At 41.9% G+C, this 18413-nt stretch overlaps 1 protein-coding gene and 1 long non-coding RNA gene across 3 annotated transcripts in view; one reads left to right on the forward strand and one right to left on the reverse strand.

Moving 5' to 3' along the window:
- AKIP1 (A-kinase interacting protein 1) overlaps positions 1-15087 on the reverse strand; it is a 20275-nt gene extending 5188 nt beyond the window's left edge. The window contains exons 1-5 of one of the 2 annotated variants that reach the window (XM_037840166.1): positions 14752-15087; positions 14186-14266; positions 11943-12047; positions 11599-11726; positions 10154-10225 (exon numbers count right to left, since the gene is read on the reverse strand). In XM_037840166.1, the coding sequence (XP_037696094.1) occupies positions 10168-10225; positions 11599-11726; positions 11943-12047; positions 14186-14266; positions 14752-14973 (594 nt within the window). In that variant the 5' untranslated portion in view covers positions 14974-15087 and the 3' untranslated portion in view covers positions 10154-10167. The remainder of the gene's footprint in view (positions 1-10153; positions 10226-11598; positions 11727-11942; positions 12048-14185; positions 14267-14751) is intronic. The other variant, XM_037840164.1, reaches the window with a different exon arrangement.
- A 185-nt stretch (positions 15088-15272) lies between these two features.
- LOC119538695 overlaps positions 15273-18413 on the forward strand; it is a 31688-nt gene continuing 28547 nt past the window's right edge. Inside the window, exons 1-2 of the long non-coding RNA XR_005217625.1 lie at positions 15273-16047; positions 17969-18139. This is a non-coding gene — a long non-coding RNA (uncharacterized LOC119538695). The remainder of the gene's footprint in view (positions 16048-17968; positions 18140-18413) is intronic.

Raw genomic sequence — 18413 nt, forward strand, 5'->3', positions numbered from 1 at the left:
TAGTTCTTTGATTTTGGCTCTTTCTTCCTTTTTAATATATGCGTTTAGTGCTATAAATTTCCCCCTTAGCACTGCTTTTGCTGCATCCCATAGGTTTTGGTATGTTGTGTTCTCATTTTCATTCGTCTCTATATATTTAGCAATTTCTCTTGCTATTTCTTCTTTAACCCACTGATTGTTTAGGAGTGTGTTGTTTAACCTCCAGGTATTTGTGAATTTTCTAAGTCTCTGATGGTTATTGACTTCTAATTGTATTCCATTGTGGTCAGAGAATGTGCTTTGAATGATTTCAATCTTTTTAAATTTATTGAGGCTTGTTTTATGTCCCAGCATATGATCTATTCTGGAGAAAGTTCCGTGAGCACTAGGAAAAGTATGTGTATCCTGGTGATTTGGGATGTAATGTCCTGTATATGTCTGTTAAATCTAATTCATTTATCAGATTGTTTAGGTTTTCAATTTCCTTATTGGTCTTCTGTCTGTTTGATCTATCTATAGGAGAGAGTGATGTGTTGAAGTCTCCCACAATTATTGTGGAAACATCAATTGCTTCCTTTAGTTTTGCCAATGTTTCTCTCATGTATTTTGTGGCACCTTGATTGGGTGCATAGACATTTACGATTGTTATTTCTTCTTGCTGAATTGCCCCTTTTATTAGTATGTAGTGGCCTTCTTTGTCTCTCAAAACATCCCTGCATTTGAAGTCTATTTTATCTGAGATTAATATTGCTACACCTGCTTTCTTTTGGCTGTAGCTTGCATGAAATATTTTTTTCCATCCTTTCACTTTCAATTTCTTTGTGTCCCTGTGTCTAAGATGAGTCTCTTGTATGCAACATATTGATGGTTCATTTTTTTTGATCCATTCTGCGAATCTATATCTTTTAATTGGGGAGTTTAATCCATTTACATTCAACGTTAAAACCGTGAAGGCATTTCTTGAATCGGCCATCTTATCCTTTGGATTATGTTTGCCATATTTTTCCCTCTCTCTATTAATATCCTTTATTGTACCCATACCAAATCTCTTTAGTACTGAACCTTTCTCCAAGTCTCTCTGTCCTGTCTTTGTTTCTCTGTCTGTAGGGCTCCCTTTAGTATCTCCAGTAGGGCAGGTCTCTTGTTAGCAAATTCTCTCAGCATTTCTTTGTCTGTGAAAAATTTAAGCTCTCCCTCAAATTTGAAGGAGAGCTTTGCTGGATAAAGTATTCTTGGCTGGAAATTCCTCTCTCTCAGAATTTTAAATATATCGTGCCATTGCCTTCTCGCCTCCATGGTGGCTGCTGAGTAGTCACTACTTAGTCTTATGCTGTTTCCTTTGTATGTGGTGAATTGCTTTTCTCTTGCTGCTTTCAGAACTTGCTCCTTCTCTTCTATGTTTGACAGTGTGATCAGTATATGTCTCGGAGTGGGTTTTTTTGGATTTATTCTATTTGGAGTTCGCTGAGCATTTATGATTTGTGTATTTATGTTGTTTAGAAGATTTGGGAAGTTTTCCCCAACAATTTCTTTGAATACTCTTCCTAGACCTTTACCCTTTTCTTCCCCTTCTGGGACACCAATGAGTCTTATATTCGGACGCTTCATATTATCTATCATATCCCTGAGGTCCATTTCGAGTTTTTCAATTTTTTTCCCCATTCTTTCTTTTATGCTTTCATTTTCCATTCTGTCATCTTCCAGGTCACTGATTCGTTGTTCAACTTCCTCTAGTCTTGTACTATGAGTGTCCAGAATCTTTTTAATTTGGTCAACAGTTTCTTTAATTTCCATAAGATCATCCATTTTTTTATTTAGTCTTGCAATGTCTTCTTTATGCTCTTCTAGGGTCTTCTTGATTTCCTTCATATCCCGTACTAGGGTCTCATTGTTCATCTTTAGTTCTTTGAGTAGCTGCTCTAGGTGTGTCTCTTCTGGTCTTTTGATTTGGGTGCTTGGGCTTGGGTTATCCATATCGTCTGGTTTTTTCATATGCTTTATAATTTTCTGTTGTTTTTGGCCTCGTGGCATTTGCTGTCCTTGATAGGGTTCTTTTAGGGTTTGTAGACCAGTTGAAGTCCTTATCTCTAATTTACCAGATCTACAGCTTCGTGGAGTACACTTTCTCTAACTAACCAGCAGGTGGCGTCCACGAGCCACCTGTTCTCCACAAGCCAGATCTCCCCTGCTTAGCCTTTTTGGTGAGTGGGGGAGTGAGTCTTGTGGGGCCCAATTGGTGTCCCAAGCTTGCGTGTGTAGTTGGTGTTGCCTGCCCTGTATGTGGGGCGTGTTTCTGGGCAGTCGGGGAGGGGGGGGTGGCCCTAACAATCAAATCTCCCTGATGATCCTAGAGTTTTAAAGCTACTGCAATAGTCTAATCCTTCAGTTCAGTCCTGCCACAGTTTGTCTCTGCCACTGACCCACAAGTCTTTGGTATTGGCGTATGGCTCCTGAGACTTGCAAGTGGGCCCCTCTTCCAGGCTGTGCACCCCGGGTCCTCTGTTGAGGGATGACTGTGCTATGTCACAGGTGAGTGCCGTCCCCCCAGGGCAGTTCTGGGCTGCTGGGCTGTGTTGGGAGGCTCCCAGTCTGCTCAAATGATGGCTGAATGGGGCTCTGTTAATTCACACTGCTCCCCCTTCCCAGCTCTGGGACATTCAGCTGAGGTTGCAGGGAAGGCTAATGTCCACGCCCAGTTTTGTGGTGTGTGCCTGTTATTTGAAGCACTTCCGTCACACTGGGTTGTCTGGGGCAGCTCTGGGCTATGGGGCTGGCGATGGGCAGGAGTGTTTCCTGTCCACCAGGATGGTGGCTGTGAGCGGACACCCCCCTTTTCTTGGGAAGTTGTGTTGTTTAGTGAATTTTCTCAGCCACTGGATTATTGCCTTTTGTCTCAGAGCTCTCTTATTTCTGCTCTTGACTTGACGTGCCCAAATTTCAATTCTTTGAAGCTTTCTGTATTGAGCTTCTTAGAGTAATTGTTTTAGAAAAAGCAAAAAGGATTTAAAAAAAAAAAACAAAAAACAAAACGGCCCTCCTCAGAGATCTAATGGGTTATTGAAATGCTAATAGACAAAGCAACCAGGGCCATTAAGGAAAGGTGCCCTGGGCAGAGAGATCAGCCTTGCTTCGGGATTTGCATATGCGCCTCAAGGCCTGATCTCCGCCCTTCCCCTTTCTGTGTTCACCAGAACTCCAAAAATCCTCTGCTTTTACTTTGGAGCTTCTCGTGTTGTTTTCCTTCTATGCCCGTCTCCTCTCTGCTGGGCTGGCTGCTCTCAGAGTCTCTGGTGTCTGGCCTCAGTCTATCTATGGTTGGAGTTTGAATCAGTAGAATGAGTTTCCGATGAGAGCAGCCACTGCAATTCTCCCTTCTCCTTCCTGGAGCTGACAGCCCCTCCTCCCCCGGGACTGAGCCTGGCAGGGAGGGGCGCGGGTCCCCTGGCCGCAAAAACTTACAGATTTCGGTGATCTCAGCAGTTCCACGTTTTCATGAGTGTTGTATGAAGTATGCCCAAAGACAGATTGCTCTGTGGTGTCCAGTCCACGCAGTTCCTGGCTTTTTACCTACTTTCCTGGAGGAGTAACTAAAACATACAGCTCACCAGTCTGCCATCTTGCCCCGCCTCCTTGCTACATTCTTAATCAGGAAGATGAAACATTTCTCTTCTCCTAAAGTTGAGAACACTCTGAGTAGATTCCATTCTGTCACTGAAGGAGCAAATTAACTGGCTGGCAAAAGCCCTTCCCTGGAAGATTGGTTCCCTTATAGTGCAAAACACTGGAAGCTGGAGTTAATGGAAACATTTACGTTGAGAGCTGTACTGCACATGAACAGTCCTCTAAGCATAGACTTTTTGCATGTTTGGGGAAGCAGGTCACAGCAGATATGCAGGCAGTTCAAATGGCAAAAGGGCAAAGTCACAAACCAGAAAAGAGCCTGTAATAAAGAGCCAAAGAGACAGCTGGAATGCCCCAACATGCTTACTCAATGCTGGGAAGGATCCACAAGCAGAAGTTGTCATTTCTACCATCAGACCCAGAGGGTGAAAAACAAACTACTAGCCAGCAAATTCCACTAGGAGGAATAAATGATAATATTTATACTTTTATGAAACTTCCTCTGCTCTCTCCCACTCCGCACCATTGATGATATATCTGAAGCCAATTTTTCTAAAATTGCTTTATTTTGTATTCTTTCATGCCCAGTTACTGCAAAACTGGAGGTCTATCCTCATTTAACTGATGTGAACATATGTAACAATGCCACAACTCTTTACTAATTATCAACTTTAAATAAAGGTAGTTGTTTCAGAAAATATGGCTGTCTCAGAATTGCAGAAAGCCAAAAATGCATCATTTGTTTGCACAAAAGGAAATACCTGTGGTAGGTTAGCATCTGTTACTTCAACACTGTGCGACATCAAGATTAGCATTACCAAAAATCAGCAAGTGTGGGAGGCATCTAGGTCTATATTTGTGCTCTAAGCAGAATATTCTTGGTTGCTACTAATCCTAGTATATTCTGAGTCTGGGTTAGTAGCAAATTGTATACAAACAAAAATTAAGCAAAGTACTGCAGCAACATGAGACATTCCTTTCCTCAGAATTCCAGTCCTTCAAATTCCAAAAGATTCCCAGGCTTCTTGAACTAATGAGTACTTTATCCTAAAAATGAGAAACTCATCATTTTATGTTTTTACAGAAAAACATTTTGGAAAATGGGAGCAAATATCCTCAAATTTCTGGAACCAGATCTAATCAAACATCCATGCTTCAGAATTTCAGCAATGATTTTCACTTTGTAAGCAGGAGGGTCAGTCCCCTCCTGCTGCTTGAACAGATGGTAGAATTCCAGGACACAGTGGTAGCCCAGCTGAGAAGTAGGAAGGAGACGTGAATACTTCACATTCTTTCCAACCACAACTATGAGTTCAGGCACAAACAGTATCCCTGAAGCTTCAAGTGAAGGAAGGATAGTAAGAAAACATAATTTTAAACTGAACCAAAAATCTGTGCACCCTCTCCAAGTATAAGAACATCCCAACATCTAGAGGTGAACTAATTGGCCCTGTCCCAATCAAGATGGCAGACTGAGATGCTTCAGGGTTCCACTCCCCCGGAGAAGCTTTGGTCAACCAGCCAGCACTGGCAGAAACAGGAACTTTCTTTCGCAAAGCTCCAGAAAACAGTGAGATGCTTGCAGAAACAGGGCAAGTGCCAAATCAAGAAAAAGGCCACCTAGGGAGAAAACATGGCGGCATAGAGAGAAGAGGAAAAATGTTAGTCCCCCCCAGGAACAATTCATAAATGACCAAAAAACTAGTAAATAACCAGAAATAACTGCGGGGAGACAAACGTGATTGCCCACTCATCATCCACCAACCTGAATTGGGAGGAATGCCCGAGATCACAGCATAAAATAGTAAGTAAAACTGCAGACCTGTGCTGAGAGCCGAGAGTCCCTCCCTCACAGAAGCCGCGTGGTGTTAGAGAGCAGCACTCTCTCAGCCCAGCTCCAACTCCGGTTTTAATGTTAACTGCTCAATACAGACAGTGAATCCTCAACGAGCAGATGGAGGCTTCTGGGGACAACTGATCTTGGGAGAGTCGGGGGACATATCTGTCTCAGGACGAGAAGCCCAGAGGCTGAAGGGTGAACCTGGGAGCTTTTCTGACCCTTTTGCTTTCTGTGGAGAAAACTGCAGCCGCTTTCAGCCCGTAGTGCTTTGCAGTAAAGACAGACTCAGCTATTTTAAAATCAAAATACTCTGATCAGCAGAGTCAAAGAAACAAACAACTTCCCGATAGGCAGTGACCTCTTTGGAGGGGGCATAGCTTCCCAAAGGAAAGGGAGGGGCCCAGCTTTACCACCCGCCTTTCTAGAACCAGACCCCAAAGCCTGGGGGAGGAGAGCCACAGGCCACACCCCCTTACACAGGTGGTGACAGACTGCACCTGCCAAACAGAAAAGCACAGGTGTTACTAATCCTCTAAGAAAAACCATCAGGGGAACCAGATACTGAATATTTCCTCCTTCTGTGACCTGAACCTGTTCTCATCTGGGAAAACCTGATTGGGGTGGCCTAGGAGGTCAGATGCCTAGACAACAAAAAACTACAACCTACACTAACAAAAATGAAGCTACGACCCAATCAAAGGAACAAACATACACTTCAACTGAGATACAGGAATTTAAACAACTAATGCTAAATCAATTCAAAAACTTTAGAGAATATTTCACAAAAGAGATAGAGGCTGTAAAGAAAACACTGAGCATATATACGGCAGAAATTGAAAGTTCAAAAAAAAAAACTAGTAGAATCTAAGGAAATGAAAGGCACAACACAAGAGATGAAAGACACAATGGAAACATACAACAGCAGACATCAAGAGGCATAAGAAAACACTCAGGAACTGGAGAACAAAACACCTGAAAGCCTACACGCAAAGGAGCAGATGGAGAAAAGAATGAAAAAATATGAGCAACATCTCTGGGAACTTAAAGATGAAACAAAATACAAGAATCTACGTATCATTGGTATCCCAGAAGGAGAAGAGAAGGGAAAAGGGGTAGAGGCAATAATATAAGAACTAATCAATGAAAATTTCCCATCTCTTATGAAAGACATAAAATTACAGATCCAAGAAGTTCAGCGTACTCCAAACAGAATAGATCTGAATAGGCCTACGCCAAGACACTTAATAATCAGATTATCAAATGTCAAAGATAAAAAGAGAATCCTGAAAGCAGCAAGAGAAAAGCAATCCGTCACATACAAAGGAAGCTTAATAAGACTATGTGCACATCTCTCAGCAGAAACCATGGAGGCAAGAAGGAAGTGGTGTGATATATTTAAGACACTGAAAGAGAAAAACCTCCAACCAAGAATCCTATATCCAGCAAAGCTGTCTTTCAAATATGAGGGAGAGCTCAAAATATTTTCTGACAAACAGACAATGAGAGACTTTGTGAACAAGACACCTGCCCTACGGGAATTACTAAAGGGAGCAACGCAGAGTGATAGGAGAAGACGGGAGTGTGTGGTTCAGAATACAATTTTGGGAGATGGTAGCACAGCAGTGTAAGTCACTGAACAAAGATAACTATGTATACGGTTGAGAGAGGAAGGTTGGGAACATGTGAGACACCAGAAGAAAGGAGGAAAGATAAAGACTGGGACTGTGTAACTTGGTGAAATCTAGAGTGTTCAACAATTGTGATAAAATGTACAAATATATTCTTCTATGAGGGAGAACAAACAAATGTCAACCTTGCAAGGTGTTAAAAAGGTGGAGGCATTGGGGGAGGGATGCAATCAATGTAAACTAGAGACTGTAACTAACAGAATCATTGTATTATGCTTCCTTTAATGTAACAAAGGTGATATACCAAGGTAAATGCAGATAAGAAGGGGGGATAGGGGAGGCATGATAGACACTTGACATTGGTGGTATTGTCTGACTCTTTACCCTACTATGATTTAAGATTACTTTTCCTTTTGCTACTTCCTAGCTGTCATTTTTTTCCTCTTTCTTTTCCCTCTCTACCTTCTTTGATGCTCCCTCCTGCCTTGTGGAAGAAATGTAGATGTCCTTATGTAGATAGTGGTGAAGGTGGTGAACACATAAATATGTGACCATACAGAGAACCATCAATTGTTTACTTAGGATGGAATGTATGGGGTGTGAACAAAACCATCTTAAAAAAAAATGGGTTGATGTCAAAACCTCAAGGGCAATATACTGAGTGAAATAAGCCAGACACATATGGACAGATATTGCAGGCTCTCACTGATAAGAACTAATTATAATATGTAAACTCATAGACATGAAATATAAGGTACCAAAATATAGGAGGCTTAAGAATGGGGAGTGGTTGCTTAGTACGAGCAGAATGTTCAACTAGGACAAACTTAAATGTTTGGAAATAAACAGAGGTGTCGGTAGCAAGATGTGAGAATAACTAACAGTGCTGAATGGCATGTGAATGAGGTGGAAACGGGAAGCTCAGAGTCATATATGTCACCAGAAGGAAAGTTGGAGGTCAAAAGATGAGAATGTATAAAACTGAATCCCATGGTGGGTGGGCAATATCCATGATTGACTGTACAAATATTAGAAAACTCTTCCATGAACCACAACAAATGTATGACAATACAACTAGAAGTTAACAATAGAGGGACATACAGGGAATAAATATATACCTATTGCAAACTGTATACTATAGTTTGTAGTATTTCAACATTCTTTCATTAACAGTAACAAATGTAAAAAAAAAAAAAAAAAAAAAGGCCACTTAAAAGCAGTAGGATTTTGTGATACCTTGGCTGGACCCTCTGTCAGCCCTCACTGGCTCGGCTTAGAGCTGACCCACGCTCCCAGTACAGGTCCCTGGTCTCAGTTCCAGAGACAGCGGAGTAATCCTTATATATGTACTGGAAGCATGTATGTTTGGCCAAGTCTGTCTGGTGGTGGCCTGAGGGACTGCACCAGGATAGCTATCATAGGCTTATCATACCTAAATTTTCCGAGTGTAGATGGCAGCTCACAGAACTCTCCTACAGAATGTTGTGGGAGAGCAGTCAAATTATGACTGCCAGAGGCTTGGGACTGCTGGCTGTAGGACATACAGTGCAATGCCAAGGGTGATGAGGAAAGAGGGGACATTCACGTCCATGTCAACAGGGGAATTCCTAAAGCTACACACACATGCCCAAGACAAGATGCATGCACAGAAAGATCACGGAGGCCCCTAAGCTTTGGCCTGGAGCTATTCTCCAAACTCACTGTATGGATAAACCCTGAAGGAGAACATCAGCACAGGTCAATCTGTAAAGATGGGAAAAATGTGTTTTGTGTGTGTGTGTGTGTGTTTTAGCTCCTGTTATTCAAGGAAAACTCTTGTCATAACATTAGCTGGACAAAAGTTTAAGAAACAGACACCTCAAAATCTAAATTCCAGTGTAACACCTTAAAATATCAAAATGTCCAGGTTTCAACAAAGGGGTACAAAACATAGGAAAAAATAGGAAGCAATGGCCCAGGCAAAGGAGAAGATTAAAGCATCAGAAACCACTGATGAGGACCAGACCTGGAACACACCAGACAAAGACTTTTAAAAAAATGGGTAAGTATAAATGCCAGTACTACCGTATTTTGGTTTTTAACTCCTCTTTTTACTCCCTATAGGGTCTAAAAGGCAAATGCATAAAAAGCAGCGATAAATTTTAGAATCAATGTATAAACTTGACATTTGGGACAAGACCTACATAAAGGTGGGGGGATGGAGGGGTATAGGAATATAATTTGTATATACTACTGAGGTTAATTTGAAAGCACTGCGATTGTTACAGATTTGGGATGTTAAAATTTAAGCCCCATGATAACTACAAAGACAATATCAGAGAATATGCAAGCTAATAGGGCCAGAGATTGTGGGGTACAGGTTGCCAGGGATCGAAGGTAGGGGGAATGGGGGTTAGTGCATAATGGTATAGAGTTTGTTTGGGGAGATGGGAAGGTTTTGGTGGTGGAGGGTGGTGAGGGTACTACAACACTGTGAATGTGACTGATCCCACTGAATGGTATGCTTGGGAGGGGTTGAGATGGGAAAGTTTATTTTGTATGTATATTCCCACAAAAAAAAAAATGTGATCTTAAAAAGGAGGAGAAAAGGCTCCAAAAGGACATTATTGGGACATATGAAAAAAACTGGAATAGAGACTATAAGCTTTATATCAATGTTAAATTTCTTGACCTGGATAACTGCACTTAAGGTGTTCACCTGAGTGAATTTCCTTGACCTTAAGAAATGTATATGGCAGTATTAAGTTTCCAAGGAGTATGATATATACCACCTACATGCAAGTGTTCAGAAAATGAATCAATAAATAGACGGATGGATACATAGATAGTATGAAATGGCAAGCGAAGCAGCATATTAAAATTGGTGGATGTGGGTATCTGGAGGTGGGGATATGTTGTTCTCTGTATGGGGTTTGTATTATTTTTGTAACTGTCCTTTAAGTTTGCAAGTATTGCAAAATAAAAAGTTAAAGAACAAAAAACACACTACAGCTCCAGCATAAAGAGTTGTATAATACATCACGCCACCTGGTCAAAGGAATTGCAATGGTGCTAAAGCTCAGTACACTATAAGTTCTATACTCACAGGCTGGGATGCCTCTAGGTCACACTCTGATGCTTGATAGATGCCTCCAAGACCAAGGGATGTGTCTTTTCTCTGAAGAGACAAGTAGAAATACTGAGTAGTACTGGAGTTATGACTCTTGGATTATAAAGAAAAAAATTCTCCTTCATTATGAGAAACTAACAATTATTCTATCAGCTTTTTCTAAGTGTCACCTAAACTGTTAAGGCTCTTTTTAGTGAATTCTGTGAGGTATTTCCAATCAGATGTTTACCATAATTACCTTCTATCCTTATATGGGATCTGGAGTCACATAGACTGGGTCTGAATCTTCTATTCACTGACCCTCTTAGGGTCAGATGCCCTTAAGAGAGCCCTAAGGCAGGCCTGAACAGTGAATCTGGGACTCTGGGATTGCTCCTCAAAAAACCTCATAACAATAAAAAACTTGGCTGATCTCTGATCCATTTCTGGGGAATTAACCTCATCATTTCCTAAGATAGGAGTTGTTCCTTATTCACAATGGGCCCAGGACCACACCAGATAGTTCATATGTTAATGAGATGACAGGGTGGGACCAGCCACACCAGAAAGATCAACCATGTGATTAGCACAACATCCCCTCTTTGGGTGGGGAGAGAGGACTATAGATTGCGTCCAGCCACATGGGCAATGATTCTATTATTCATGGCTAGGTAATGAAACCTCATATAACTTGGGACACTTTAAGATCCCATAAGTTTCCAGGCTTGATAAGATACATCTCTGTGTCCCGAGGGTGACACATTCTGACTCCATGTGGAGAGGACAGGAAGCTTGAGTTTGAGACCCTCCCAGACCTCAATCTATGCATCTCTTCTTTTGGCTTCTTATTTGTATCCTTTTACTGTAATAAAACTATGATCATGAATGTAGCACTTTTAGTGAGTTATGTGAATTGCTCTGGTATATTATCAAACCCAAGGAGATGGTGGAAACTCCCAAATTTGCAGCTAGTAGGTCTGAAGTACAGGCGACCAGAGTCCCCGAACTTGTCACTGGACCCTGAAGGGCCATCTTGTAGAGGACGCCCTTACCCTGTGGAGTCTGGCCTAACTCTAGGGAGTTAGAATCAGCGTTGAATTGAATTGAGTTATTGCAGTCTTTGCAGTTGCTGATTGAACTTCTGTACCCCCACACAGTTGGTGTCAGAAGTTCCTGAAATTGCAGAAGTTTTTAAAACTTCATACTACACACACACACACCCACACACACCCTCACACACACTGGAAACTATTCCTGTTGTATCAGCTCAACAAGCAGAATCTTTGATTTTCCCCCAAATGACATGTAATAAAAGAAAAAATAAGTTTGTAGTAAAAGGCCTCTACTGTTTATTATCTTTAGGAAAAATATTTTGTTAAAACAGAGATCCCTTCTTATATTTCCTTTTTAAAGTTTCCAAAGACATAATAGTTGTCACCTACCTTATAGTAAAATATGTGATTATTAAAAATCTCTTTCCTATCTCTAGTTGTAGAAGATAACTGAAGCTCTTTTCTTTAAGCCTGCCCAAGAATCCTGTGGCCCAGCATTGCAGATTCAACTGAAGATCCTGTGGTGGCATCAATATTATATTTCAGATAAACTCTTACTTCATTTTCACCGTTGTAAGTTCTCTAAGTCTGAAAGTCGATATGTTTCCATTGAGCACTGGGTTGCTGAGACATACAGGCAACCCATAATACCAAGTCCAGCAAGAGCTCCCTCATACAACGTCTCACATCTTGGGAGGCTGAGGGCAGAGTGTAGGATAGTTGAGGATACATACCTGACCATTCCCTCTTTCTGAGCACAAGCGCAGCTCTGACTTCCCTCTGTGGTAACGATAAACGTGGGTTGCCCCTCCTTCCTCTGGCACAGATGAATAATATTTCTAGAGAAGTAATATGAAATTGTTGGATAACCAAGTAATCTGGTCAAAATTTTCAAACAATCTTCTGATACTTGGGTAACTTGTGGTTAAGGAGGGAGGCAAGTGAGCAAAGGTAAATTACCTGCATTTTTGCAGGTTCTGAAGTTATATCAAACCTGAACACATATAATGTGGCTGCAAAGAAGGAAATTGCATTTGGCATTACTCTGCTGCCATCTGCTTCTTCTGTAGGGCAAGAACCCTGGCCAACCAAAGCTGGGCAGAACCAGATTAAACAATTTTTATGTCTTTGCCCCAGTATCAACATAATACATGCCCTTGCATCTTCTGTCATGACAAATTCTGATGCACAGATCCATATTTATTGTCTAAGTCTCAGTCAAGGACAAGGGAAGAGAGCGGTGCACTCCTTGATATTCAGAAATATAGCAGGAAATGTAACATAAACCCGACAGCCAAACAGCCCTTCTCCCCATGCTCCCCATGTGGGGGAGTAGAGAGGTCTCCAGTTTAAGGAAAATAAACCAAAGGATCAGCAAGTAGTTACATTTTTCTTGTCCACTTCCTTCCTCCCCCTAAAAGTTAATCTTAGACTTGCCCTCAATTATGTCTAATGATGAAGACATCACAAGCCTACTTGTTTTGAACACAGTGTAGGGGACAGTGTCTAAGGCATGTGACATGTGACCAGAAGGATAAACTGGGGAAGCACTTCAGGACACAGATCTAATTATGCATTTTAGGGGCTGCTTCAAAATTGTGACAGCAAACACGGAAGACTGTTTCTACTTCTATCTCTAGAAAGCCAAAGGGTTCTGAGGCTCCATTCCATAATGGAGATTCAAAGTATGAATTGAAAACCAAAATGAAGAACACAAATTTGCTAAACCTCAAACCAAAGACAAATATTATTCCTTTTACTAAACCATGAACCAAAATGTTTTTTTATAGTTAATCACTTTATAGTAGAGCTGAAGTTATGGATTTTTCTAAAACCACTTAAGAGAACAAATAAAATAAAAATTCGCTGAACCATCTCTCACTGGTTGGTTTCCTGTTCTTGGAGTCACAGAGATTTTATAAAAGATGTAGAAGCAGAGTTTTTTTTTTTTTAGATATTGACAGTGAAACCTAAAAGCAGGACAGAAACAAGGTATCCTCTTCCTTCTCCCCTATATACCGGCTTCCTTACAACCTCATGAGACTCACAAAATGTTAAGGCTGGAAGATACCAGAGTCTGTTTTAATTCCTAGAAGATGAGGAGTACCTTCTATGCAGGTGATTTCCTTGAATGTTGCCTGGCCTGCCTTCACCGGTCTCCCAAAGTACTTAAAGATGACCTAAGTGTATGGTTTTGAAAAACCTTAAGAGGGACACTAAAACCTTTGTTCACCCATTTCAATGAATGGCACCAAAAATCTCACCTAAATCCTTCATGCTACAATTTATGACAATTTTTTTCGTGTTTATCTCTCAATGGAAACCAAAGAAAACTGTTAAGGCTGAGAAGGACTTTAGAAATCTGCATTTTACAGATGGGGAAGGTAAGCCCTGGAGAGACTAGGTGGCTTAAGGCATTACAATGATAAGTGGCAGAACATGGGTCTGATTCCTGGGAGGCTGCTTCCATTCAGCCATACTACCCTAGGACAAGGGCACTGCACCGTTTTCCACCTCTGTCGCTATCAACCTGATATGGACCATAGGGACATACTTAAAAACTATGTTGCCAGGGACTTGAAACAAATAATAGAAGTTAAGATCTAACATGGGGATTTTGTTTCAGTTTATGTTTGTTTCAATGCATTTTGAGAAGACAGCAGCTCAGTTCCAGTTTAGAGTGACTCGATTCTTTTGGAATTGAGCAAATAAACTATTTTTCTTTCTAGACTGATAACTCAGTGAGGACAGAGACCTTTTCTGCCTTATTCATTGTTGTATCCTCAACACCTACATAGTTAGGCACTCAATAAATACTTGACTGAATTCTAACTTGAATCTACCAGCTAGTTTAATTCCTCGACTGATTACAATCTACCAATGAAGGCTGTGCAGGGTAGGGAAACAGTTTATAGGTTCTCCCTAAATTCCATCAGCAAGTGGGTTAGGGGCATGGCTTCAGCATACACCAACTTACCCCACACTGACTTGAAGTATAGTCCATGAATTCAGCCATTGTCCTGAAGGAAGCATTGAGGGTTGGGTGTCTTTCTTCTCTCTGTTTGAATAAATGGCAAGTCACAAGTGAGAACAGGTGTTCCTCATTGAAGAATGAAGTCATTCTGGGAATGGTCTCCTTTTTACTTTTGTTAAGGCCTCTGCAAATTGAAGTCAGTTAAGTAGGGTCTTAACTGAGAAAGAATTCCAACTCTAAAAAGAATTCAGAGACATGCAAGTAACGCAGGACCTAAAAGATGTTTGCTGGCTTTTCTCCTAATATCAGATAGCAGCATGTAAGAAATTTTTAAAAAAGTAACCAACCAGGCTTGAGCACGATTGGAATCCTACAGCTACCCAATAGAATCTGTGAAATGTAAAGAGTTTTCAAGGCCTTCCCATTCGCTATCTCGCATCTAAGGCCTGATCCTTTCCAGCTTCCGCCAAGGAGAGGATCTCTCAGGTGCTACAGTGTGACGCACCTTGATCCTCAGAACACCACCGCTGAGCGAATGAATGGGCTGGTCCCCCAGCAGAGGCCCTCACCTCTTCTGGGAAAAGGCGCTGGGGACCGGTTGCCGGTCGTCTTTCCTGGTCGGGCCTCTCCGGGGCAAGGACCCCGATGCTGCCTTTGGGGAGCTCCAGCGAGTGCCAGTCCACTGCCCTCCTCTTGGCCCGCTCCAGCACTTCCTGACCCAGCCTAGCCGAGCGCTGCAAAGTAAGTCGGTTCACCCCATTCAGCGCCGCGGCCGCCAGATAGTTCTCCATGTCTCCCTGGGCGGGTCCCAGGCGACCACCGCTCTCCGCTCCGCCCTCAACGCGCACTCCAGTTGGCGCCAAGTCTGGGGCGTAGCCGTGAGGGCCAACCCCCTAACTTCCGTCTTCCTGTCTCCTCCCCGCCGGCGGGCCCCCCTCACCCGGCCCACTTCTCGGGGTGCATGCGCTCAGCGCTCCTTTGGAGACGCGGACTGTGCTAGGAGCTCCAGACGCCCCCACAGCAGGCCAATGGCGGGGGCGGGGGCGGGGGCGGGGCGACGGGAGAGGAAGGCCTGCGTTGGGCCCGCCTCTGCGTCCGGGCCGCGTGCGGTGCGCGCCGGCTGCTGGGCTAACTGCCAAGCGCAGGGGGCGGGGCCTGGCGTCTAGTGGCGCCGCGGGCTGAGTCTGTAAAGACTGAGGATCGGTGTTTACAGACCTTTTCCGCCAATTAACTTGATGAACTTGATATAAAGTCAGGCGGTCTGCTGTTGAGATAAAAAATTGGGGGAGAGGGAGAATAAGACAAATGCTTCCAGAAGCCTCTTTTTGCTTGGTCCATGTTTTCGGGTACCGCTACTCAAACCACTTTTGTTCGAGGAGATTAGGATAGGCCAAGCAATGGGCCTGCCAGGGTAACCGAGGGAGGAACGCTGGCGAGCAGTTAGACGACTCGGGGTGAAGGAGAGAAGGAAGAGGGAATGTCGGGTGAGGAACTCGCGGTTCCCAGCCAGTGTTTGTGACCCACAGGGACAGAGGAACGCCTGAGGAGTTGTAGAGTCTCTCAGGATAATCTCCTCATGGCATTTTCCTCACCCCTCCAGTGGGAAGTTAAGGATTCACACATTTTTGAGGGCATCTCTTGGGGTATGAATGTATCTTTCAAGAACAAGCGCGCCATGGTTAAGTAAGGAACTGTGCATCCTTACTTTTCCCTCCACTCCACTCGGGTTTTTGATAGGAGAAATAGCCCAAGGTCTCCCTGCCGATAACTACCCTGCGTGCATCAAAACATTGTGTTCACGGAGGGACCGCTTTAAGGGACACTGCTCAGTGGGAGCCACTTGAAGGGACATAGAACGGCTCAAGGTATCCGCAATCCTCAATTAACAGATCGCTTGATTAGCAGTAGTTCTGAGCTACTAGTGAGTGTTAAGACACCACTACAACTTCTGTCTACTATTCACTTTTGCGCATATCCTGTTTTCCACTAATAAAGAATAACAGCGGGTGAACCCTTTCATCAGCCTGGGGATGATTTTACATTTTATAAGTATTCTAAACCTTGTTTCCTTCAGTAAGTATCAAGTGCCTCCTTTAAAACACGGTGTCTAAGTGCATAGAGTCCTGAATTTCAAGTCTGGACACTTGGTTTTGAATCCTGATTCTTCTACCTTTTTTATGGTGTGTGATCCAGGGCAAACAAATGACTTCTTTGAGCCTCTCTTTTCCTCATCTCTATAGCCCAGAATATCAATAGTACCAACCTCTCTAGACTGAGAGCTCCTTGACAGCTGGGACATATCTGTCTCACTTACAGAGGTGGAGTGCTTCTAGTATTTTTATTTGTCACGGTTGGGGCTAAAAATAATTATTGAGTGGTAAATGGTATTCCTGTGAGGATTTTGTGAAATAGTCCTTGTAGAATGCTAGCACAGTGCCTTGCAGAGAATAACTGCTCTATAACCTAGCAAGCTCTTTGTGTGATTAGTTTAGGGAATTGGGGGAGGAGGGGTGAGCAGAAAGCCCCATGTCCAGCCCAGGGATCAAAAATTAAAAAAAAAAAAGTGCTCCACAGATTATGTGTCAGGTACTGTCCTAGGTAGGAGTTGTGAAGAATAGAAAGTGGATCAGACTAAAAGAGAAGATGCACATAAAATCTGTAATGCCAGAAACAAAATTTTATGACATCCATAAGCTTGATACAGATCAAATGCTATGGGATTCAGAGGAGAGAGATTTATTTTCTACTGGGAGGATTGAGAAATGCTTTGCAGAGAAGTGATATTTGAGCTAGGCCTTGAAGGATGACATAGGAATTGAGAGAAGGGATAATTAAGAGACCTATTAGCTACCTTTATAATGAGTGTGGTGCAGAATGAGACAGATTTTTGTCTTCTTTATTAATTATAGATTTGAAGGTCCTGGCTCCATAACTTTTAGCTGTGTCTGTGTAACTATTAGCAGGTTACTTAACCTTTCCATACCCCAGTTTTATCCTCCATAAAATGTGAATAATAATAATAATAAATTCCTCGTAGGGTTGTTATGACAAATAAGTTAATATACGTAAAGAGTTTTGACTAGTATCTGGCACATAGTAAGTACTCAAGAAATGCTAGCTATTATTATTATTATTATACCAGCTGTTCTGCCAATATGTCCTCATTCACCAGATACTCTAGCCACACCTCACTCGACTCTCTTCCCCAAGGTCACCCCATCTTCCCCATTCTTTTCCAGTTGAAGCATTACATTCTTTTTGCCTGTCAATTCTTTGAAACTTTCTTAAGCTGTTCCCAGTCACCATCTCTCTTTCCATAATATTTTTAAAATATTGTGACACATATTCCAATCTGACTTAAATTATATTTAGTTATGGTTCTTTCTCTCCTAACAGCTTATGAACTCCTTGAAGGCAGAAATTGTTCCTTATTTGAATATATATAAATGCATATGGTCTGTTGAGTAGTAAGTGCTCAATATATATTTATTAAATTGACTCTGGCTGTATTTTCAATGTAAATAGATCTCTTTTAGGCCAGATAAAAATTATGAGTTGAATTTTTGTTTTAAATCTATCTACATGCACTTTGGGTATAATGAATATTCAATTGTAACTACATTTTCCCAGAATTTTAATAATTTAGAAGTATATTGGAAAGGAGATATTTGGAATGGAACTAAAACCTGAAGACTGGCATGAAATTAAATCTTTGCACATCTTTATAATTTTAAGATTCTTTCTGTAAACCACAGGTTGAGAGAATCTTTTTTTTCTTTTCTAAAGACTATATGGGAATAATGAAGCACCACAACCTGCCATCAGGGCCATTGTGGATCAAACCCAGCTCAGACCAGTTACTTCTGAAAGCTACCGGTGAGACTCAGAAATGGAACAGCAAATGAAAGAAGGATGACTGATCAGGAATGTACCTGGTCATCTACAGAGAAATAAACGGTCAGTATGTCTCTTTCATGGTCTCTTTTCTCCCCAGGGTAAATGCACTATAGAGAACAGATCAAAGTTATTTGTCTAGGTTATATGTTTTTGGGGAACAGATCAGTTGGAGAAAGTCTTTCTTCCTGAGATCTGAGGAAACACATTTGTGCTGTATTTGCTTGGGACTTTTTCTAAATTCTTTTTCTTTAAGTGAAAGGGGCAAAAAAAGATTAAAAATCTAGGATGCAAAGTGGATATCAAGCCAAAATTAGACAATGATTTATACTGTACA

Source organism: Choloepus didactylus, chromosome 6, assembly GCF_015220235.1.
Source record: "Choloepus didactylus isolate mChoDid1 chromosome 6, mChoDid1.pri, whole genome shotgun sequence".
Taxonomy (NCBI): domain Eukaryota; kingdom Metazoa; phylum Chordata; class Mammalia; order Pilosa; family Megalonychidae; genus Choloepus; species Choloepus didactylus.